Source organism: Gadus morhua, chromosome 21 (assembly GCF_902167405.1).
Source record: "Gadus morhua chromosome 21, gadMor3.0, whole genome shotgun sequence".
NCBI classification, from domain to species: domain Eukaryota; kingdom Metazoa; phylum Chordata; class Actinopteri; order Gadiformes; family Gadidae; genus Gadus; species Gadus morhua.
Window position 1 is genome coordinate 6,639,102 of NC_044068.1, and position 23,423 is coordinate 6,662,524.

At 44.6% G+C, this 23,423-nt stretch overlaps 2 protein-coding genes across 2 annotated transcripts in view; one reads left to right on the plus strand and one right to left on the minus strand.

The window, feature by feature from the left end:
- The window catches only part of mmut (methylmalonyl CoA mutase), a 33,002-nt gene extending 21,192 nt beyond the window's left edge, over nucleotides 1-11,810 (plus strand). The window contains exons 9-13 of the mRNA XM_030345418.1: nucleotides 4,664-4,779; nucleotides 5,150-5,281; nucleotides 6,697-6,844; nucleotides 7,416-7,583; nucleotides 10,763-11,810. Of these exons, the coding sequence (XP_030201278.1) occupies nucleotides 4,664-4,779; nucleotides 5,150-5,281; nucleotides 6,697-6,844; nucleotides 7,416-7,583; nucleotides 10,763-10,891 (693 nt within the window). The 3' untranslated portion in view covers nucleotides 10,892-11,810. The remainder of the gene's footprint in view (nucleotides 1-4,663; nucleotides 4,780-5,149; nucleotides 5,282-6,696; nucleotides 6,845-7,415; nucleotides 7,584-10,762) is intronic.
- A 455-nt stretch (nucleotides 11,811-12,265) lies between these two features.
- On the minus strand, nucleotides 12,266-21,948 carry opn8b (opsin 8, group member b). The gene is made up of 4 exons (XM_030345419.1): nucleotides 21,733-21,948; nucleotides 16,349-16,642; nucleotides 14,070-14,398; nucleotides 12,266-13,322 (listed from the first exon to the last, which is right to left on the minus strand). The coding sequence occupies exons 1-4, from the start codon at nucleotides 21,800-21,802 to the stop codon at nucleotides 12,957-12,959; spliced, it is 1,059 nt and encodes a 352-aa protein (XP_030201279.1). The 5' UTR covers nucleotides 21,803-21,948; the 3' UTR covers nucleotides 12,266-12,956.
- Nucleotides 21,949-23,423: the final 1,475 nt, after the last annotated feature.

The window sequence follows — 23,423 nt, forward strand, 5'->3', positions numbered from 1 at the left end:
GCCTCGTGCCCACTGCACCGTCAGTCAAAGGACTCAGAAGGCGTGGCTGACGGATGGGGGTGGTTTCCAGGGTCGTCAGAGCCCGAGTAGCGTCACAGTGCTTAAATTTGCATACGTGTTCTGATTGGATGACGGATCCGTCGCTGCCGAAAAAGTTGAAAATTTTTCAACTTTTTGACGGAGCCTTCAGCGCACGGATCCACAATGCATTGCGCGTCCGTCCCCATTCAAAGTCAATGTGGATCAGTCAACGGACAGAGGCAGTGGGCACGAGGCGGCGTTACGGAGGGATCTGTAGCGCCCCCCCGAATGTCATCAGGGCTCGCCCTACTGGAGTGGTTTGGCACCGGCACGACGGAGGTGACTGTGCCTATGCTTTCAATGGTATGCAGTGTTGATTCGTTTGCCGATTTGGCTGCATCTGATAGGATTATTTGGTTCCATGTCCAACAGGAAATACACCACCAAATATGGTCTGGCAAAATGAATGCAATCTCCTGTAGAGAGGTTGTTAAAGGTGCTGTAGGTAACAGGTGAGAGCTGTCGCTTGGGTTGAATTGTGAATAATTGGCAGTTCTTGAGTGAGATGCGCTTTGAGAAGATATGCTTCGAGTTGACAGACCTGACTGTACGAGACGATTTCGATTTGAGCTCCCTGCTCCGAGCTTTCAGAGCATCTCTTCCCTGGTTGGTTGTTGGAATCCCTCTTGCCTTTAAATCACATTTAAGTGAAATGCAACCCTTTTGGGGCGCCCCGGTGACTCACCGGGTAGAGCGCGTACGTACCATTCAGGCCAAGTCCTGTTCTCAGAGACCCTGGTTCGATACCTGCTTGTGGTGCTTTGCAGCAAGTGCTCCCCTCTATCTCCCATACCTTCCTGTCTATCCCCCTCCACCATAAAGCATAAAAATGCCAAAAATAAATCTTTAAGTAATGCAGCACTTCTCCATAGTGGAGGAATATATGGGAGGGAGCAGAGGGGGATGGGACGTTTGTTCTGGTTGTCATTTGGGAGTCATGTGTCTAACATTAATGGAGACCTACATCTAGAAAACGTTGTTTGTCGTTTTTTCTTTGATTTTTTTTTTTTGGACGTGGGGTACAACACGGAACCGGACAGCCTCACCTGAGGAGATTGTGGAGGAGATTAAATCGTGCCATAAGTCGGCCCTTTTGAACGGAAAGGGCTAGGGGTGCAACGGATCATCATTGATCCGTGATCCGTTCGGATCATCTATTTCGGTTCGGCACACGCATGATCCGCGGATTGATTTATGAAAAAAAAAGAATTGTGCGCATGTTCAGTCCACACACAGCCGTAACCATTCCTGCTAGTTCCAGGGACAGAGCTAACACGCTCTGGGTAAAAGTCTGCAACAGTTCCCTTTTCAATAAGCAAACAGTCCTATGGCTCGTTGTGATTTATTGTCCTCAGCGTACAACATGAAGAACAGTGGGCATGGAAAATAAAAGTAGGCTAGACTTCGGTGTCTACTGTAACGCGATAACTGCTGCCTCCAGTGCTACGTCTGTTTCCATATACTCGCGCTGCCACACAGACGTAACACGTAGCTGACATAGCGATTGCTAACATAAAGAAAAACACATAGAGCATGGCCACGCATTTACAGCGACATCACCCCGGTGTTTCACTGACAGGAGTGAAACCGAAAGCGGCTCAACAACCGCTCATCACCGCGGCATTTAAGCAGCCCCTTCCTCCACAATCAGACCGGGCTAAAGCAATCACAAACGCTATTTTTTTATTTTTTTTGCTGATCCGAAAAATGATCCGATCCGTGACTCTGATCCGAGGAACGATCCGAACCGTGAGTTTTTTGATCCGTTGCACCCCTAGAAAGGGCATTTCCCCGCATCTGCCCGCTCCACTCTGTTGCTACCTGCTAATCTCAAAGGTAACAGAGCATTGGAAACAGCCCTATAATGGCCCTAATCTAAGCTGTTGCCATGGCAGATAATGGCAGAAGCGGCAATGAATGAGTAGATGAAAATCGACTGGGATGGGGAATGGGAAAGCCCTTTTGCACTGATGTCGTCAGCTGGCTGCTGCCACAATTTTTTCCTTTTATAATTATATTAAAAGCGTCCTCTCAATCATGAGATTTAGTAAATTTACATAACCAATTTCAAATTTTTACACATTGCCTGCACATTCCCTGATTAATATGCCCAGTGAGTGTAGATTACTTTGTGCATCAGGTTGCACATTATCTGCAATTATGAACAATTACTTCCCGAGAATATTGTTTTGGACACATCCTTTTTGTATTTTGATTTGAGACTGCTCCCTGCTCTTTTCTGACCAATCAGGGCATTACTTCTCTGATTGGTTTGTGAAATCCATCTTGTCTAACAATCACATGTGAGAGAAATGCAAGACTTCTAAAAAGTGGAGAAACCTAGGGAGGGAGGGAGCACAAAGGAAAGAGACCTTTGTTTTGGTTGTTTAGTTTAAAAAATCCTTTCTGCTCACGCTCCCTGGATAAATGTTGTTTGTTTTTTATAATTTATCTAGCATTAACGGCAGACCTATATTTAGCTTATTGCTTCCTGCATGGAATCAACAGCGAACACGGCAGCAACACCTGACAAGATGGTGGAGGTGTTTTTAAGTGCCACAAATTAGCCCTTTCGTTCAACCGAAAGGGCATTTAACCGCATCTACCCACCACCTCTGTCCCTTCCTGCTAATCTCAAAGGTAACAGAGCATTGGAAAAGTCCCTATAATGGCCCTCATCCAAGCTGTTGCCATGGCAAATAATGTCAGAAGTCTCAATGATTGACACATTGTGCTGGAGATGCCCTCGACTGGGATAAACACACGCAAACACGATTTTGACCTCTGCTAATATTGAGTTCTAATTCATTATTTGAAAAATCTATACACACGCGATGCTGTGAAATGGGAACACTTTTACATTTACTTCATCAGCTGGCTGCGGCCATATGCCTTCTACTACTCTTTCAGTTTATGAAAATGAACACGCGCTGTCCAAAGTAGATCCAAGAGTTTGGCTTCAAGCCTTGATTCCATCCATTATCAAGAGACAAATGACATTCTGGGCTACATCTGATCTGTTTCCATTGAGAGATTTATTTTGAACTGGAACAATTGTATGCTGTGTGCCATCTTTCTCAATGTTCTCTACTAGCCTTTGTGTCTCATTCACAATAGATTTTCCCTTTTTTTAATTTTATTAAAAGCGTTTTCTCAATCATGGAGTGATTGGCTCTAAAGCCAAATTGCATGGGGTGCAGCTTAAACTACTAGTTTAGACTACTGTTAAGATGCTCAGTCAATTGCTCAGCCACACATTTTTCAGAGATCTTAGAAATTACGGGTAAAATACTAATTGGCCTATAGTTATTCATATCGGTTGTATCTCCTGATTTATAGACTGGCACAACAATGGCTGACTTCCAGTCGTTTGGGAATTTTCCCTCCTTAAAAGAGGTGTTTATGATTTTAGTAACGGGCCTATGAAGGAGGCTTCATGTTTCTTTAAAAACATGGAATCCAATCCAAATACGTCTTTTGATTTGGAGTTCTTAATAGAAGCAATTATAGACTACCTTGGGTTCAGAAATTTCAGTCAGAGAAAAGACTGGCTGTGATACATCAAATGGTGAGGAGTGTAGTGGACCACTTATGGGACTATGCACAGTCAATCTCACAGAATTGACAAAATGGCAAAAATAAGTTAGTTTTAGCTGCCCTAATTTCCTTTATTACTCTAATTCTCAAGGACAGGTCAGTCAATGAGTTGGACTTGAGAGAGTGTTTTAAAGCATTAACTCTTTCCTTCATTCATCTCCTTTGGTCACTAGAGATCCATGGGAGGGTATATCTACTATTGTCTTTTAGAATTGCTTTTCTTGAGGAATCGCTTTGTTATGTTTTGGATTGTGGACATGAGGACATTTGTGTCATTATCCACATCTACACCAGCTATGATTTGGTCCCAGTTAATATTTTTGATTTCCCTGTCAAATTCATCAACATCACGCTTGGGTATTCTTAACTGGCTAGATTGAGAGTGAGGTTATGGTCACACAGACCAGTGACTTCTCTTGGTGGAAGGTCAGCTGGCATTCTCTGTGAAAGCACGGATCAACAGGGCCGACCACAGCTGTGGAAGGAAATCCACATAAATGCCATTCGGAAGTTGCGGTGGTGTGGGTCACACTCCCCACGACCTAAAGACCGTGGTCGTCATTGGATTCCAACATCAAATTAAACCTTAGTGGTACATGCCTCATTCACCTAGCAGCCATCCTTGTTCAAAACACTGGAACGAGCTATGTGCTTGATGGACTTGGAACTGCATGCAGTTCCAACACCCAGCAAGATCAGAATCACATAGCTAATTCCATGCATTCAAATGTAACGCAGTGAGCTTCGTGTTAAAAGGATACTGCGTTCAATGGCTAGTATTGAAATGAATAATTGAATAACGATGGGATTCGTTCAAATATGACATTGCGTGACATGACAAAGTACTACTCACAATGAAGATAATTGTATTTCTGACAACCCATATCCTTTCAATGCGAATAAACTGAATTAATTCAATGAAGAACTGCAATTGAAAGATAATGTTCTTGCTCTCTCTGTCGCTCTCGCTCTCTCTCTGACGCAGGTGAGAGAAAGCAGAGACACCGCGGAGGCCAAGAGGTGCCTCTCTGCCATCGAGGAGTGTGCACGCACCAGAGAGGGAAACCTCCTGGGCCTGGCTGTAGACGCAGCCCGGGCAAGGTACCGCTTGCCCCTGACTCCCGGGCCATTACTCATAGCAGTCTTTCATCATGCTTTTAACTGCTTCAGGGGATTTTGATGCTTTTCAAAGGTTTCCCACAGACAAGTTGCCATAGAATTGTTCAGCACAGATTCTTAGTGTAAATAGCGATACGGTTTACCTTATATGTTAACCGGAGTTGCAACTTGTATACTTGCCATTTCACTTTCTAGCAGGATATGTAATTTCCAAGGGGACACATAAGGCGTTTGGCGGTGGATTTAAAATAAGTACGAGGCGTTTCCTTACATCTCATGAACACCGCGGGTAGCTCTGATAAACTGGAGGAAGCACAAAGGGCAGAAGTAAACAAAGGCATCTCCATCGTAGGTGTTCGGTGGGGGAGATCACAGATGCCATGAAGGCAGTGTTCGGGGAGCACAAGGCCAGCACCAGGATGGTGAGCGGCGCCTACCGCAGTGAGTTCGGGGAGCTGGAGGAGATCTCCGTGACCCACAACAGGTGAGAACAAAAAGAAAGAGACGCAGTCACCTAGCAACCACCAAGAGAGCGACACCAGCACGGATCCTTGCACGTCTGAGACGGCTCCACACACGTCGCACGTTGTACCTTCTTTGTTCACAGACGGATTTCTGAGTATTGATTGCAGATCAATTATCTTTTGTAATTTGCACTCTCTTTCATTGAGAGTGAAAATAAATGGAAAATTATGTGGAAAGTACACTTGATATTATCTTGAACCCATATGTTCAAGATGTCTTTTGTCCTTGTTGCAACATCTGATAATCTTGCTAAAAGAGTGTGATTCAAGGAAAGAGGTCATTCTGATAAGATGGGTGATTTCATTATCAACTGGGAAGATAAGACAAATAGGAAGGCCCTCAAACAAACGACAGACCATTTTGATCTTAAACAATTAATTAATTACCATAACAACCTCTTCCAAACCCCAGATTGATCTTATCTTTAGTAACAGACCTGAAAGAGTAATTAAGTCATTTAACTTCATTACTGGACTCTCGCACCACAATCTTACCCTAATATCTAGAAAAAGTGCCGTGCATCAAACTAATTGGACTAACTTAACGCCGGGACTATATGTGGAAGAAGATAGTATTGGCACAAATGAAATTGAGAGTGTAGCACATCATTTGGCAAAAATAGTCAAAGGCAAAAAAAAAATCAAAAGAGGTCGCTACCATGGTTGAAGTGTATCACTCAAACCGGTCAAATACAAACTGGACAACAAGAGGCTTATCCGAAGGACACTGTGTAGTAGAAAAAGTGCCTATAGCCACTCGGCATTCTCAGTTAGAGCGTCACAGGAATGTAATTCAGTACCACGTCATATTAGAGAAATTAGTTCTTACCGTTCTTTTTCAGGACAGCTGAAAATATGGCTTATTGGTAAACAGTTGTGTGTGTACTGTAACTGCTACTCCTGCTGACTTCGTGGTAACTGTCATGTCTTGCTTGCTTGTCTCCTATGTGCTCCAGTCCCGTCTTGTGCTCCCGTCTTGTGCCGTGCATGCTAGTGCACTTTCCTATGATGCTTTATGTACCTGTTTTATTGTCTGTTTGCAATTGTCTGTCGATTCGTTCTTACTATGTGTTACTTAATCCTCTGAGTCACCTGTTTGTTTGTTTTTTATCTTTGTTTATGCATGCATTTTATTTCTGTAATTTTAGGTTGCCTTTTGAATATTTGGGCCGGGGACAACGGCTGTAAACTAGCCACTTAGGCTAACTCTGGCTCACTTACAGTTTGAATGTTATTTAGTGTGCAATGTCCCTGAAATAACCCCCCAAAAAAAAAAAAAATATATATATATATGTTCGCACAAAGCCACACAGAGTGAACATTTAGAAAAAGGGTAAAAAATCTAGATTTTATGTTTGACCCCTGACCCCTGCAGAGTGGTGGAGTTTAAGAACAACGAGGGCAGGAACCCCCGTCTGCTGGTGGCCAAGATGGGCCAGGACGGACACGACCGGGGGGCCAAGGTCATCGCCACGGGCTTCGCCGACCTGGGCTTCGACGTGGACATCGGACCCCTGTTTCAGGTCAGACCCCCTGGTGGTGGTGGTGATGGTGTGCATTACGTTCAGCGCTGGGGACTCCTAACTAGTATCGCCCCCAGATGGGCTTCGAATCCAGACGCTTTTATTTTGAAAAGGGTTTTTAGGCGGTGGGGTCGTAACCATGGAGATAACGGGCCCAAAACACATCCGGTAATTCGCTTGCGCTTTAATGGTGCTCGAAGTCGGGTCAGAGTTAGAATTCGAGTGTCATCCGTTTGAAATGCTCTGCGATTATAACTATTTTGGTGGACTGTAGCCTGCCTCCGTATGCGACCATTTAGATTATCGGCTGCACGTGTGTTTTTAAGACTGCTCCTGGGGGGGGGGGGGGGGGTCCATCTGGCATGTCAGTCACAGGTGTGTGACAGCAGTCGTGGGGGGGGGGGGGTTGCTTTTCCCGTATCTTTCTCCCTTCTTTTTTCCGCTCTCCCTCTTTCGCCGCTCTGAATTCCCGCCCACATGCCCTTCCGTGCCCCTAACAGCCGTGTTCTCCCCCTCCCTCCCTCCCTCCCTCCCTCCCTCCCTCCCTCCGGGCCTCTGTGTGTGGGGACAGACCCCTCAGGAGGTGGCCCAGCAGGCGGTGGACGCCGACGTGCACTGCGTGGGCGTCAGCACCCTGGCGGCCGGACACAAGACGCTGGTGCCCGAGCTCATCAAGGAGCTGAGGCTGCTGCACCGTCCTGACATCCTGGTCATCTGCGGCGGGGTCATCCCCCCTCAGGTCAGTCGCCGTCGCCCGCCCGACCCCCCCATCACCGACGGGTCGTCTATTACAGCCAGGGCCCAGTAGGGTTCGACATTCACCAAGGGGCCAGTAGAACACTCACCCAGGAGCCAGTAGAGCACTCACCCAGGGGCCAGTAGAGCCCTCAGTCAGGGGCCAGTAGAGCACTCACCCGGGGGTCAGTAGAGCCCTCATTCGGGGGCCAGTAGAGCCCTCAGTCAGGGGCCAGTAGAGCACTCACCCAGGGGCCAGTAGAGCCCTCAGTCGGGGGCCGGTAGAGCCCTCAGTCGGGGGCCGGTAGAGCCCTCAGTCGGGGTCCAGTAGAGCCCTCATTCGGGGGCCAGTAGAGCCCTCATTCGGGGGCCAGTAGAGCCCTCAGTCGGGGGCCTGTAGAGCCCTCAGTCGGGGTCCAGTAGAGCCCTCATTCGGGGGCCGGTAGAGCCCTCATTCGGGGGCCGGAAGAGCCCTCAGTCGGGGGCCGGTAGAGCCCTCAGTCGGGGGCCAGTAGAGCCCTCAGTCGGGGGCCAGTAGAGTCCTCAGTCGGGGGCCAGTAGAGCCCTCATTCGGGGTCCGGTAGAGCCCTCAGTCGGGGGCCGGTAGAGCCCTCAGTCGGGGGCCAGTAGAGCCCTCAGCCTCTGTGGACCAACATTTATTAAAAAATATTTTTATTGATGCATACAGAATACCTTTGATGATTAAAATAATGTCTGTTTTCAGCGAGGGATTGTGAGTGACGCGGAATGGGATTTGTCTAACACTATTTCCATGCTCTGATGGTCTGATGGGCCAATTAGTATTGGCACACACACACACACACACTGACTGACGTGAAGTATCGCTTTAAACACTCGAGAACATAATGACGTGGAGTGTGCCCAGTAGCCACTGCTCGGTTTGAGATACGCTCTATTATATCTATCTATTATGGATTCTGTACGAGTCGTCTGTGAACACAACATGTGTTTGTTCGCTGCCTGGCACTATAAGCAGAACGGATCTGCCATCCCAGTGTCTTTCCACAGCTTTTCCCCTGCGGCCTGATCTAGATTTGACATACTTGCCTGATCTAAATCTTGAGTCAAAGATGTTATTACTTTTCCAAAGCCAGCTCCCGCAACCCTGAACTTTGGTATTCCTATGCGTCTCGTTTCGGGTAGATTCTGACAGCTGTTCGTCAGAGCTCGTATTTAAAGTACTCTCTATCCTTGAACCATTCAGACACATGCTCTGCTCTCCTGACAGAACACGGCTTGAGTCTCAACGTTTGGAGAATGTGTTCGTTACTTGTAGAGGAGTACATTTTGATCGCTATCTCTAAAATACAAAATTCCATCGTTCTGAAAATGCATTGAAACTAAGTTTCCAGCATTTACTGCGGCGTAACAGGATCGTATCATTTTCAGATAATTTATATACACCGTGGTTCTTCCACTCAGAGCTCTCTCTCTCTCTCGCTCTCTCTCTCTCTCGCTCTCTCTCTTTCTCTCTCTTACAGCATCCGCTTGATGTGAGTTGATAGCATCCTTACCCCCATTAGAGCCGCTACTACAACACAAGGGCCCGCTGTCGTTATCTCCTCGACAATACACTCGTTGGCTCCTGACCGTGGGAAACCTGGGGGAATATCTCCATGCATTTGAATTGTTATCAGAGAGGTCATGTTTTGTTTGAGTTGCAATATGTAAAACTACGCTGTTTAGTACATTGGAGTTATTTGTCGGGCTCCTCTCCCGATATTTATCAGCTCCTAGTTTGCTATCAAGTAGTTTAATTAAACATAATGCAGCCCAAAGAAATATAAGCACAAACTCTAAATCAGTGTGTCTGTTCTAAAGAGAGCCAGGCCCGGATGAACTAGCAGTAGTGTGTTGTGCCAACACAACCCTCTTAGAATTTGTGTTTTTATTCTAAATTAAATATTCCTGTTTTTTCTCAATAGTCGAATTTGATTACGAGGAAAAACAGGGTCGATCGAGCCAAAGATGGACGGCTTTTATTCTTTACAAGCGTTGTTAACTGCCAGTTACTTAAATAATGCTATTTAATCAAATCCAAGCTAATTAATTACCCAGTTTGTTCATTCATTTGACCTCCTTCATCGTGAAAGGCTGCAAAGTAGTTCTCCAATCCGTCTCATGTTCCTGGATTGCTTTTACAAATGACATCCTGTCGGCTATGGTATACACCATAACATTCTATTAGTAATTGCTTTAGAGTTCCCAATGGCACTCTCCATCCCCCTTGGCATTCTCCATTGCCACTATAAAAGGGCACCGCAGAGCATCCCTGACAGGTTATTGTGAGTAGCAGCTCCATACAATCGACCAACAGATATCTGTAGTCCCTCTAATTGAATTCATCATGGCATCGTCCCCCCCCCCCCCCCCCCCCCCAAGCCGTCAAAAGAGGGGGAAACGCAGAAGAGTTTGGACAGCCGACAGTCGGTGTAAACAAATTTAATGTCTCGAGTCCCCTAATCCCCCCCTTCTCCGCGTTTTGATGGTCTTAATCCCTTGGAGCCGACACTGCGCTGAGCGAGCACGTCTTGAAGCTCGCGCTTCAAGACGTGCTATCTGATTAGGGTTGGCCCAATCACACACAGCGCGGCGCAAACAAACAAAGCAGGGCTGTGGAGAGCTCCACGCACCGGCCGCAAACAAACCCCATATCACCCCAACGACAATCTGCAGATGCCAGATGGAGAAAACCCACCACCACCACCTTACACACACCACTCATCCACCCTCGTCTCCGCTCTCATCTGCAATCTCCAAACGTTAGCCTTTCTGTTGTCGTCGTCCTCTTCCTTTCCCTATTATGTAAATAGTGTTTATCTTGGGGTGCCACCGCAGAAGGAACAGGACGGCAATGAGGATTAATGAAAAAAAACCTGTTTTGAATAAATTAATGATATTTAAGACGGTATAGGGTCAGGGTACATGCTTGTTGGAGGGTACTTGGACCCTCCCAACATAGATTAGACTTATTGTTGGGGAACCAGTTCTTGTCGTCGAAAGGGTGTGAGTGTGAACAATGTGTGTTCGGTCTAATACTTTTCTGCATTCACTTTTCTGAACGAGGTGAAGCAATTGCTCTAAAGTGCGTGGACCGCTCCTCGATTCCCAGAATGCAGTGCTTTGGTTAACAATGTTGTTCCGTGTTTTTTCGGTTCGCAGGACTACAAATTCCTGTACGAGAGTGGCGTGTGTTGCATCTTCGGCCCCGGAACGAGGATTCCTCAGGCCGCGGTTGAGGTGATCGACAGCATCGAGAAGAGCTTGGAAAAAATTCGGCAGGTCATGTGAATGACTTTCGGGGGAAACGAGAAAGGATTTTGACGCCCTGTGTCATCAAAGTGGTTGTGAATCTTTGCTTTTGTGCAAAATGGACCCCTGTGGCTTGTTTGAGGTGTTTTTTGTGTGCAGAACCCACCAAGGTTAACGAGGCAAAATGGAAGCAACACATCATGTTAAACCGACTTGCTTGTGTTAATTAAAAAATGAACATGTATAGTGTCTGTCGGTGTATAACATTTATTTAGATGATTGACCTCTTTCTTTCATATCATGTCGGATCAAACGACTTGATACCTTATTGGCCAAAACTAGGTGTCACGGTTTCGATTGAATTTATTCCAATAGGTTATTCAAGAGCGCACCAGAGGGAGGCCAATGTCAAACCATATATAATATGACCCATATTGTATATGACGTATTACAGAAAACCACACTTGACGCAGTAGCCATGCATTCAAGTGCTAGAGATCGAGGTAGCATATCAATGTGGTTTCAGTAGGGTCTAGCGGTTGACTAGTGTTCAATCTGGGATTAGTTACTTAACTTTAACACCTATCAGAAGTTTTTTTTCAAAGTGCCTTCGGCTCAATGTTTTGAACAACGACGCTTGGCTGTTGTGTTCGGGAAGCTTTGTTGTTGAGTTGGTTGTTTATATCAATCATTATATAATAGGCAGCAATGTTCTTGCCTTAAAAGTCTTCAACAAGTTTCCATAACTAAAATGACTTTCATCATGCATTACTAATAGTCCAATCATGGTTCAATTAGTGCATTGATAAATTCTGTTTTGGGAAATGTACCTTGGTTTACTTTTTGGTTGGCCCTATTCGTCCTTTAGACTTTTATGTCCTTGTTTTTCAAGATGGCATGATGGAAAATTTATTGTCAACATTCTTATGAAATAAAACAAAGAAATTCCTACAACCTATTCCTTTTTGATATTTTTATTTTTCCCAAATGAATGATCTGATAAGCAATGAGGATGAAACTATTAACATAATATAACCTTCTCATACGAATAACAGCAAGCTGTATGCAAATAAGTGGACAAAACAATTCAAGTTATTTTTACATTTACATTTTTTTGCTGACTCGGTTGTGTTAGCATGCAATATATAGGTGGCTTGCTACAAATTTAGCAAAATTACAAGAGTGGGAATACTGCTGTCATTTAACAGCATAACCTAACAGCATAATGACGTTAAAAAACATACTATCACTAGCCTACCCAGTAGACTGTACCAACTGGTAGGCTGCTGATGTGACTAGGGTGCATGTATTGTAATGGCTATCACTCCTACTAAAATAATATATTCGTAGATTTATATATATATATATATATATATATATATATATATATATATATATATATACACACACACATATATATACATATACATACATACACACATACACACACATACTTGGATGGGTGTCTTTTTAGCTTGACTTAAACCATTAGGAAAAGCCTATGTTACAGTTAAACATGTAGTATAGTATCAAAATAAAAAATATATCATAGGTCAAACTGGTCGGTAACGTTGTATGAATATGTTGGTTTTGTTTGTTGGTTTTGCCAATCTTAAGTTGACAGCATTTGTATCATGCTGTCGTGTTTCTATCTATGCATACATCTCTCTTTTTCTGACGATGAAAATAGTCTGTGGACTTGGTTTAAAAAATTACCTTGCAAGGTCAATTTTGACCTTTGTGCTACAAATACAATGGGCCAGAGCGATGTCATTTGGCTAGCTTATTTTGCTGTTTCTCTTTCTAATTATCCTAAAATAGTACCACAGTGGAGCTTTTTCCACACACAGTATCTTTTATCTAACCTCAAGATTCACAGCTTACAGTTGAACACATTTTAAACCAAGATTTGGGATCTCAGTCGACTGACTTCACAGTCTAATGCAACCGCAACATACACAGCAGCTCAATGAAAACTTAACCTCATTCATGAAACATGTATCCTTGTCGATCGGCACATGAGTATTCATGTGCCGTTCGTAGTAGGTTCCGCAATCTCACAAGAAGTCAAATGTGTAGCAGTTGATCTTTGAAAAATGGAAGATCAACCGGGGGCATTGTTGGCATCTCCCGGGCAGTAGCTCCTATCCAAGAGCTGGTTGATGCCGATGACAGTGACCTGGTTGTGGCGTTGGCTCACCATAGAGTCCCTGCTTTGGTTGACCACCGCCTGGGACGGGCTGCTGCCGATGCAACACAGTGTGAACAGGTGCCTGACCTCGCGCTTGAACCTCTTGCTGAAGGTGTAGTAGATTAGCGGGTTGTAGACAGTGGCGCACTTGGCGAAGAGGCATGGCAGCAGGGTGACCTCCGGAGGCAAGGGGTAGCCGCTGCGCAGGACGTACCACAGGTTCACCAAGCCGTACGGCGTCCAGCTGACGATGAAGCTCGCGCTGATCAAGATGGCGATCTGCGCAAGCGGGAGGAGTAGGGTATAAAGGCTTAGTTATGGTTCCACATCGACGCAACGCAATGACCATGCAGACGCTTCGACGCAGTCGTGACCCTGTTTTGGTTCTGCTTCGGGTTTTAGTGAGTGGACCAATCACAGCCCTGGCTGCTGCGTCGCCTCGCCCAAGGTTACACGCACGTCAGGCCCTTGCAGTGGACGCAAGGAGGGTCCACAAGGACGTAATGGGTCTGTAAACCCCCCTTGCGTTGCATCGACGTGGAACCATAACTAAGCCTTAAGAGTGTATTGCTTTTGTGATGTTCGTAAGCGACAAATAACAAGGGATGTTGAGGTGCAGCTGAGCTACAGCTGGGATCAGGGAGGATGTATAGGGGGCTTTTGGATTTGATTTGCCCTGGGAGAATAGACAATGAACAACCAATAAGGCAAGTTTCTTTGGTGCCAGCAAAGCATAAGCCTGGATTTACTGGCACCAATAACTAATTGATATTGTGTGGGTGAAACCAAAGGTCCTGCAGGTGCTATGACAGACACTGCGTTTCTCTCTAAAATGCACTTCCTAAAAAGAGCTCAACATCACTGATAGCAACAATATCAATCCCATGCCTTCTAGCCCAAATCGCACAGCTACACATGCGGTCAGAGTCATTACAGACCTCAACGTTTCAATATCATGAACGCCAACCCTTATTCCCGTTCACCACCAATCAGCCAAAAAAATCCAAACACAAAAAACAGACTCACGATGAGCAGCCGGCGGTTCATCTTGACAATGTTTGGTATCTGAAGACCCTCCTTGATGCAGTTCCTGTAGGTGCAGTAGAGCTTGAGACTGATGCCGAAGTAGCAGGTGACTATGATGAGCGAGGGGAAGGCCAGGTTGAAGCACATTATGGTGATGACGAAGGAGAAGCCATCGACCTTCATCCACCTCCAGGCCAAGGAGCAGGACAGGCCGAAGGGTTCGGGGCCGTACCTTCCCCAACCGATGATGGGGAGCAGGGCCCAGGTGAATGCGTACAGCCAGATCCACGCACACAGTATCTTCACTGTGCGTCGGCTGATCTGCTCCCCTATAGAAACGACCCAAAGCATTCACCGGTTCACACCAGGCACATACAATGGTTTTACGGTTTGATTGAATCGCGCATATATACGACAGCACTTCAAGTTGTGCATTTATGTCCGAAACCACCCGTGGTTCGGATCGATCAGCATGAAGAACTGGTTGAACAACGTGATACCCGATAGATGGGTCACCCAATCACCTGCCAGGTATTTTTGGAAAGTGCCTTCCATGAATGAATTCCTTGATGGTTCTGTGTAACAAAGCCATGTGGCACATCAGGTTAGGATAGTCATGTGGCTAGCCAAAAGGTTCTTGGTTCAAATTCCAATGTCCACAATCTAGATGTCTCTCAGACAGAGAGTGACATGAGAGACAATCTAGATGTTGGCCAAGACTAACAATTACCTGCTCATTAATGAGTGGGTCGGCTTAGCTCAGGAGGTAGAGCAGTTGTCTTGTCTAACCGAGTGTTGATGTGTCCCTGTCAGACACCTAACCCTAACTGCTCGACGAGCTGGTTGTCGCCTTGCATGGTTGACTCTGCTGTCGGTGTATCAATGTGTGTATTAACCGATGTAAGTCGCTTTGGATAAAAGCGTCTGCTAAATGCCCTGAGGAAATAACACTATCATAATATGAGACTCAGAATGTTGAACCCCTCTATCTCTTTGAGGATGTTCTATAAGATGTGTTGTAACTACCTAACGCTTGCTAAATTCTTACCAAAGAATGCTGTGCATACAATACAAACAACCATGGTTGTTTACTCTAACTTGTTACTATGTGATGTCAACAGCAAAGCAAGACTCTCTCTCCCTCTCCCCCCCCCCCCCCCCCCTCTCTCTCTCTCTCTCTCTCTCTCTCTCTCTCTCTCTCTCTCTCTCTCTCTCTCTCTCTCTCTCTCTCTCTCTCTCTCTCTCTCTCTCTCTCTCATATCTCAATGACATCCTAGGGGTCAGGAGGTTAGGAGACGGACCGCTGAGAGTGAATGAAAGGAGGATTTCATATAAAAGCCGTGAAGGGATGAAAGGTTGTAAGGGACATCATTTACACAGCAGCAGCAGCCCCAGATCCCCCAAGCTGGGGTCAAAACAACAGCACTCTTTGCATCTTATCGTGCCATTGCCAAGAAACCAAAAACCTGTTGACATCACCTGGAGACGGATCAGGAATCTCAGTGGTCAAAAGACACGTTGAAAGAAAAGGGCAAAATAATAATTCCCTAGCAAAAGGAGCAACCGTTAATTAGTGGCAAAGGATGCGAGGCGCCTCCTCAAGACAGGTTGATTGTGAGGCAACCACAAAAAAATGCTTTGATTATAAAACCCGCACACAACCAACACACATCCTGCTGTCCCTTCATGACGATTAATCAGGACCTCCAGGTGACTTCCACTGGGGGGGGGGGGGGGGGCCTTTCCTCCATCAGAATGAATAAATCCCAGGTCGAAATGAAATTAATTATGGGATATATATAGGATAGGATTTTCTCAGGCTGCAGTAGATGTAATCAACATCATCAAGAAGAGCTTTGAAAGCATTCGGCAGGCCCTGTGAATGGCTTTCGGAGAAAACAGGATTTTGATGCCCTGTTTCATCAAAGAGGGACTCTTGTGGCTTGTGGTTACACAATCGAAATTGAAGCGGCCTTTTCATGTTACAACGATTTGATGATAAACCTCTTTCTTTCATTACACGTCACATCACACGCCTTGATGCTTTATCGGCCCAAATTACGTGCCACGGTTTTGTTTTCATTCATTCCAATAGGCAGTGCAGGTCGTCACAGCATTAATCTAGGTAGGTAAGGTAGAGCGCATACCATGTTAGGCTCAGTCCTGATTGCAGCGACCCGGCTTCGATTCCTGCACGTTGTCCTTTGCTGCATGTCCACCCATACCTTCCGCTATCTCACTCAATAATAAAAGCAGAAAAAATAGGTAAGTCTACTCACTGGGTGACAGGTTATTGACGGAGACGGCGAAGCGCACGACGGCCATCACGGTGAGGTTCATGATGCTGGCCGTCCCGAATAAGAAGCCCACCAGGCCGTAGTAGACGCAGGTGCCGTCGCCCCCCAGCCAGCGGTGGTTCCACGCCGACAAGGCGGCCAGCGGGTACATTGAGATGGCCGCCCCCAGGTCCGTCACGGCCAGGTTGATGCTCAGCATCTCGGGGGGCTTCATCTTGGAGGACCGCCTGTAAGCCACGACGAGGACCAGGACGTTGCCGACAATGGAGAGTCCAGCTATGGGGAGAGAGAGGAGAGAGGAGGAAGACAAGGATGGAGGGAGAGAGAGAAATAAACCATGATTTGTATCTTTCGGGTTAACAGGTGGCTTTGTATTACTTTGGCCCGTTTTGCGTTCGGTGTTTTGCAATTTTCGAAAACACAACCATATGGACTGTGTTATAAGTAGCATAAATATAACGCGCCGACGCCACTCGACATGTGCGGGCTAAGATGTTGATGTATCGCGTGCTGTTGTGTGAACGAAAGTACTGATGTAAGGCGCTGTGACGCAAATGTGCTAACACAACCTCAAATTAATGTTTTAGGACGCTGATCTAATGCTGGCCACACTATTATACAAGCATGAGTCAGTGGAACGCAAACACATTCATCTCCATACTATTTGAAACACACACAAAGAGCGTGTGTGTGTGTGTGTGTGTGTGTGTGTGTGTGTGTGTGTGTGTGTGTGTGTGTGTGTGTGTGTGTGTGTGTGTGTGTGTGTGTGTGTGTGTGTGTGTGTGTGTGTGTGTGTGTGTGTGTGTTTTGCTGGCCCTTTCCGATAACAATCACCGCCAACTGAAAAGGGGGCTACTTCATCACGCCCGTCATGTGTGTGTATATTCACAGAATAAGAAGGCGCGAGAGTGTCTTGTTGAATGTTGAAGAGTTAACACTGAGGCCATCAAACACCGCACTTACAGTCTAATCACGCACAGCCATCTTGGCTTCATGAGAAATCCATTTCACAGGGTCACAACTGGTAGGAAAAAGGTTTTCATACTTACTGCTCAATCGTTCAAATTGTTTTATTAAAATGTCTATATATTTCAAACCTTTTTTTATACATTGAATATGTTTATGCTTATGCTAATTTGGTCTCCAGATCATCACACATTCATATCTCAAAGTTCTCACCTACATCAGTGGTGAGGAGCTGATCAGAGGCTTTTGGAAAAGGGCAGGCACTTTCAAAAAATACCTGGCATGTTGCTATGGCCATTATGTTCTCCTCTCCAATTTCCATTCAGGTTGGGGCGTTTGTTTTCCTGGCCTGGAGTGGCCTGTGTGTGGATATACTATTCTCTGAATATCCCGGGTGGCCAGATATAAAACAAATCGGCACAAAAAGACAGCTGTTGCCAGGATAGCAAGCAAACAAACTAAATCCACTGAGATTGTAATGGATTCTACCCAACCTAAAAGGATGTTCAACTTCAAAAGAGCTCCACGAGCAGAGCCGTGCTTAAACATTGGATCTATTAGAGTTGCATTTGAAATACGGAGACAGCTTAGAGCCCAGAAGGGTTTGACCTGGTTTATAATTTGCCACCAATAAGTTAATTGCAAATGTATACATAAGCTGATCCCCTTACAGTGTAGGCTTGCCATTGTCAAAATAGAATTCTTAAAATATAATGTTGCGGTCGCCTGCCTGCTTGGGCTGGTGCTCGTTCGGTGTCCACAACCTGGCGACCCGCCTGAGCTTGAGGGAGGAGGAGGGTGGGCGTAGAAAACACTATCGTATTGTGATTGGACCGCAGTAGACATTTTAAACGCTCTGCGTCAATGTCACACATTGTAACTTTAACGTGTGAACCGGCGGTTGAATTAACAGACTATGGCGGTTGAAGAGCTCATGACATCGAATAGAAAGGGACTGTTGTGTAGCTGCAGACACAAACTGTTCAACCCACAGTCAATTACACACCACAGTCAGTACACACAGTGGTGTAGTCTATTTTATTGTAGTGGGTATACTGTGATGATTCCCTCCCAGCCCCCTACAAACCCGTCCCACCGGTACGTGTACGTGTGTGGCACTTATGGGATGTCGCACCACACTCACCAACGCAGGGGTCTACAACCCGCTGACCTTTAACGATTATCAACAATCATGTAATGCTGGGTAGGTTTATAAGTTTTAATAACAGTATGAACAAATAGAAGACAAAAATGACAAGTTGTGCTTTGTATATCTATAGTAGCAATAGCACATGCTAAACAAGGACAAAATCTACTCAAAATAATTTATTGAACTGTTTACAACCATGGCTATGAGAAGGAGATGACAGGAGACTAATGTTTCGCTCTTTCAATTGCTCTAATTTGAGCTCTTACTGTTGTTATCTAACATACCATACAGTAATTGAATTGTGTAAAAGTGTGAAATTACTGCACCTTAAAAATGACCATGAATTAGCTATACTCTCATTTGCATAGTGATTAACATTATGAATTTCAATTGTGTATACCAACTGTATGTTGACTGACATTTAGCTAACTTGTTTTCTCTCCACTCTAACCAAGGATGCCTGTTTTTAAATTCCCTAGCCTGACACCCTGTCTGAAAGGCTGGCCAGGGGTTCTCATCTAAAAGTAAAAAGGAGATATAAAGTGGGATTAAAACATTGTCTTCTGTTGACTACTTGTTATGTGGTTTACACATTAATATGGGAGGACTGGACACACACACACACACACAAACACACACGCACACACACACGAGAAGGAGGGGCTCGGCCCACCAACTAACGTGCAGAGATGCAGGGGCAGCTTCGCGCTTCGTAACAGAGACAGGGCAGAGCGCGAGCGCGCAGGGGGAATTTTATGAATGTGTGAATGTAGGAGATAACTTCCCCTGCTTAGAGTATTTTATTGCAGTTATACCCAACCGATATTTGCGAAAAATAAACACAGAAGTGAAAGATCTGTCACAAGACGATTGATACGTATCCGTGCATATTTTTAAGTGGGTATACGCAAATCCTGGTGCGTTCCTAGTGGGTATACGGCGTATAACTGCGTATCACGTAGACTACACCACTGAGTACACACCACCTGAAGTACACACCACTAGCCGCCGGGTTTGATTGTGGAGCGGTGAAGCAGAGGCAGATGACAGGTGGGGAATCTGACAACTGCTGCCTGGAAGGAGAGGGGTGGTGGTGGGTTGGGTGATAGTGTTGGTGATGGGGCTCAAGGTGTGGAGAGATAAAGGGATGGATCATGGATCGATGTCACGGACAGATGCACAGAAGGTTAGATGGACGATGGATACTGACTGATTAATGGACTGACCAACAGACCAAATTATTGATTGTTTAATCCAATCCGCGTCAAAAACTGATTCATGAGTTCCCTGAAGGGATTTAAAAGAGAGCAACCTATGAAGATATTTTCAATGGCATTGGAGTTTGCAATATGCATGGGAGTGTGTGAGTCCTTATGCAGTACAGCTGCGATCTGTGTGTATGTGTGAGACCTCAAGCAGTTCAACTAGTGTGTTTGTGTGCATGCGCTTACCAGTGTGTGTGTTCGTTTGTGTGCACGCGCTTACCAGTGTGTGTGTGTGTGTGTGGGGGGGGGGGGGGGTTGTATGTTACAGAAGACAATCCTAACTTGATTCTAAAATGTTGTCTTTATGTAAACGGTGAAGGTTTTAATGGTAATCGACTGAAATCCCATTAAATTCTGTGTGCTTCACCTGAGGTTCAGGTGTAGGGGACACAAGGACACAAGGACACCTTCCTCTATGGTAGGCCTATATAGGAATGCTTGACTGCACGGCTAGTCGGCTAGAGGATATAATGACTATACACAGCCTGGATCTCGCAGCCTTGATCTTGCTTGCTCATTTCATGTCCTTGTCTTTCCAATAAAATGTGTTTAGAAAACAATATAAAAGAAACAATGGGCGTCATGACACAGCAGTCTCTCGAATGCCTCTGATAATTCTTTCTTAGTTGTCCGTTAAGAGAAGAAATGAGGAGTCAACTTTGAACTCCGGCACATGCCCAAGAATAAAGAGAGACACCACCAGAAAAAAAGGATGTAAGATGAAGAACTTCCTCAGTAGTGAAATCGAAGTAGGCCTACTGCCCACACATAAACATCAACAAAGTAAACCTGTTTTTTTCTGTTTGTTTTTTTCCAGAGCTTCAGACGGTCTGTCGCCGTTTCAGGAAACGCTTTTTGGTTAATATGAAAATGGAAGAAAAAAGAAAAAGCCATTGAACAAGCCAACCGCTCCACCATGAGAGCATGTGAGCAGCAGCCTCATTTCACATGCTGGACAACGCCCTCATCCACTGGTTTTTATAATCTTAATTGGGATCAAGGGAACAACAGTGGCCTATTTCATTAGCGCACGAATTGTATCATCCAATAACTATAATAATAACTACATGTCCTTCACATTTTAAGAGTTATATTTCCTTTTTCTTTTTTTCATAATTGGTAGAGTGTGAAAACAAGGTGTTTTTTGTTATCTTGTGAGCCTGCTCTTGACCAGATCATCAAGTTCATCTTCCCAGATAAGAACACTGGTGAATCCAATCAATGCATCAAACTGTGGGTTCGACCCTAAATAAGAGGACATTTGTTCGTATATCGGTTGTTGCTTGAGGCAAATTGGGAGAGATGCTGTGGTTCTCACAAGATTGGGGGCATTCAGCAGACGCTTTCAGCCAGACGCTTTCAGTCGCTTTGGATAAAGCGACTTTTTGTGTCCGTTGAAACAGAAACCTGCCCATGAAATGCCACGATGAATGTGTTAATATGGAAAAACAATTCAAATCAATTACATCATGGAACCATTTTTTATTACCATTTTGACGTAATCCAGCCTCAATATTTATCCGCATGCAACCGAAAAACCAAGCTGATAAGAGTTAAGATTACACAGACCACTAAAATAGGCACTACTGGACATATCAGGACGCGAGTGTCAAAAACGTTGAAACTTCTCTGTGGAACGCTTTTCCACAGAGAAGTCACAATGAAGTCATAGTCATAATGAAATGTGACTTTTAATTAGATGCATCTATTTTGACACAGGTAATCCCAAAATAAAGGTAGTCTATTCCATTGCCTAAAGCACCATCACACTGTTTCTAAATGTGGGGGGTGGTGGGGTACCAAAACGATCTCCGGAGTAAGTACAACCTTGAAATTAGAGTGTGAACCCTCGAAACCCTTAAAAGATCCTGCCTTACTCATGACAAAAACAGCTATGGCATAGGACTACTCAAATAGGCCTACAGTCCGAACAGCAAAAGATGTCACATCAACAAAAAAAAAAGAAAAAAACCCAACAAACTTACCAATAACGATGAGAAACACCCCAACACCTATATCCAGTACGGGGGACAGCTTAGACGAATATATATCCATTTTAATTGGGATAAAGAAAAAGATCACAGTATGTTGTAATTCATATATTTACAAATTACATCATGTCATTCCGAGCCGCGGCGAGTCACAGAGCTGTCCAATCCATCTGACTTTAAGTAGGCAGTCAACTCAGTGCAAACCAACCCACCACAGGCGCACAAACTGTGCGCAGCAGGCTGACACGCAGCCTCATTGTGTGAGTGCTGTGAATGGGCATTGGACGATCTTTATTGCAGTGAACAATTGTCTTCCGCCCACTTTCAAATTCTCGCTAATCTCTCGGAATTCCTCCTGTGGTGAAATAATAGGTAGCCTATTCCCAGTTGGCTCGTTAAAAGATAACTAGTATGCTTAATTTGTAAGATCCCGAATTGTTACCCCTTTCTTCCATAACTTCACATCTTGTTCACCAGTAGCTAGGCTACATTGGCCTATACAATGTAGCCTAGAGAAGGTGTACAAATTATTATAGTCTATTCTATTTCTGATGACATGTTTCAAGCTAGCCACAGTTACGTATGGTTTCTTCACCGCATAATGGATAGCACCATATAAGGTTTTAAAGATTTTAGAGATAAGTTAAAGACTACAAACATGGGCACTTTGCCATTTCGTTTAAGCCATGACAGAGCAAAAGGTATACCTGTGTAAATTAGAACATGTAGACGTGGTTTACTTACCGTTCCGCCCACTCCCAATACAACTGTTTGTTAACCTGTGTTCGAGAGATGCTTCATGAACCACCTCCAGAACGCAAGCTGGTTTACCTTGTGTCTATGTTAGAATAAACCACGTGCTGAACATTTATCTCTCTCCGAGTCATACTTGGCAGGAGACGACCATACCACAAAGGATTTACTTAGTTTTACATCACAACCCAGATATTGGATTATGTCAAACTCCGACTTTATTTCTGACAGTATAAAAATGGATAGTTATTTCTAATCCTAATTCTTACTTAAAATGTGTTTATGTTCCAGTGCACTTGGTCGAAAGAGTCCAAAATGTATACCCTTTGTATACCCTTTGGGACAATGGCACAACAGGACCTCAACCACTTCCTCTGGTGGACTGGAACGGATATATGGAAACCAAGCAAAAGCATTTACATTGTTGGATTGTTCAATTAGAAAACGACAGTCAAAGGCGTGACACACTTGTTCCGTTCGATTTAACAAAATATATAAAATAATAATAATATGAGGCCTATACAGCGTATTATATGTATTACAGCATGTACAACAAACCTAGCAAGCTTCTTGGTCAAACGACTTTCATTTTAAAGACAAGCAATCATCCCCTCAGATAAGAATATGCAATATGAATATAAGAGATATACAATGACGATTTTGATATGCAAGTCAAACTATTGCAACTCGCGTAAATTACTTGAACGTTGTTTGTAGTGTTGCATAACACTCATAGTGGATCCAATTATTTTAGTGCTACTGCATAATATATGCTATATATTATGCAGTACAACAATAATAACTGCATACACTGGGAGTGGGTTGTATGTAGCTTTGCAGACCTTTTCTGTTGACGGTTACACTCTGCCTGTAGTTGCGTATACAGGTGGTTATCTCTGCATGTATAGGCTATTTGTAAAACCAATACAGAA

What these genes read in the sequence shown, in the direction of transcription:
- opn8b (XM_030345419.1), bottom strand. Translation starts at nt 21,802, where the DNA reads ATGGATATATATTCGTCTAAGCTGTCCCCCGTACTGGATATAGGTGTT. An exon ending in CGTCAATAACCTGTCACCCA is followed by an intron (nt 14,399 to 16,348) that starts GTGAGTAGACTT and finishes TCGTTTCTATAG; the next exon opens with GGGAGCAGATCAGCCGACGC. An exon ending in TGAACCGCCGGCTGCTCATC is followed by an intron (nt 13,323 to 14,069) that starts GTGAGTCTGTTT and finishes CCGCTTGCGCAG; the next exon opens with ATCGCCATCTTGATCAGCGC.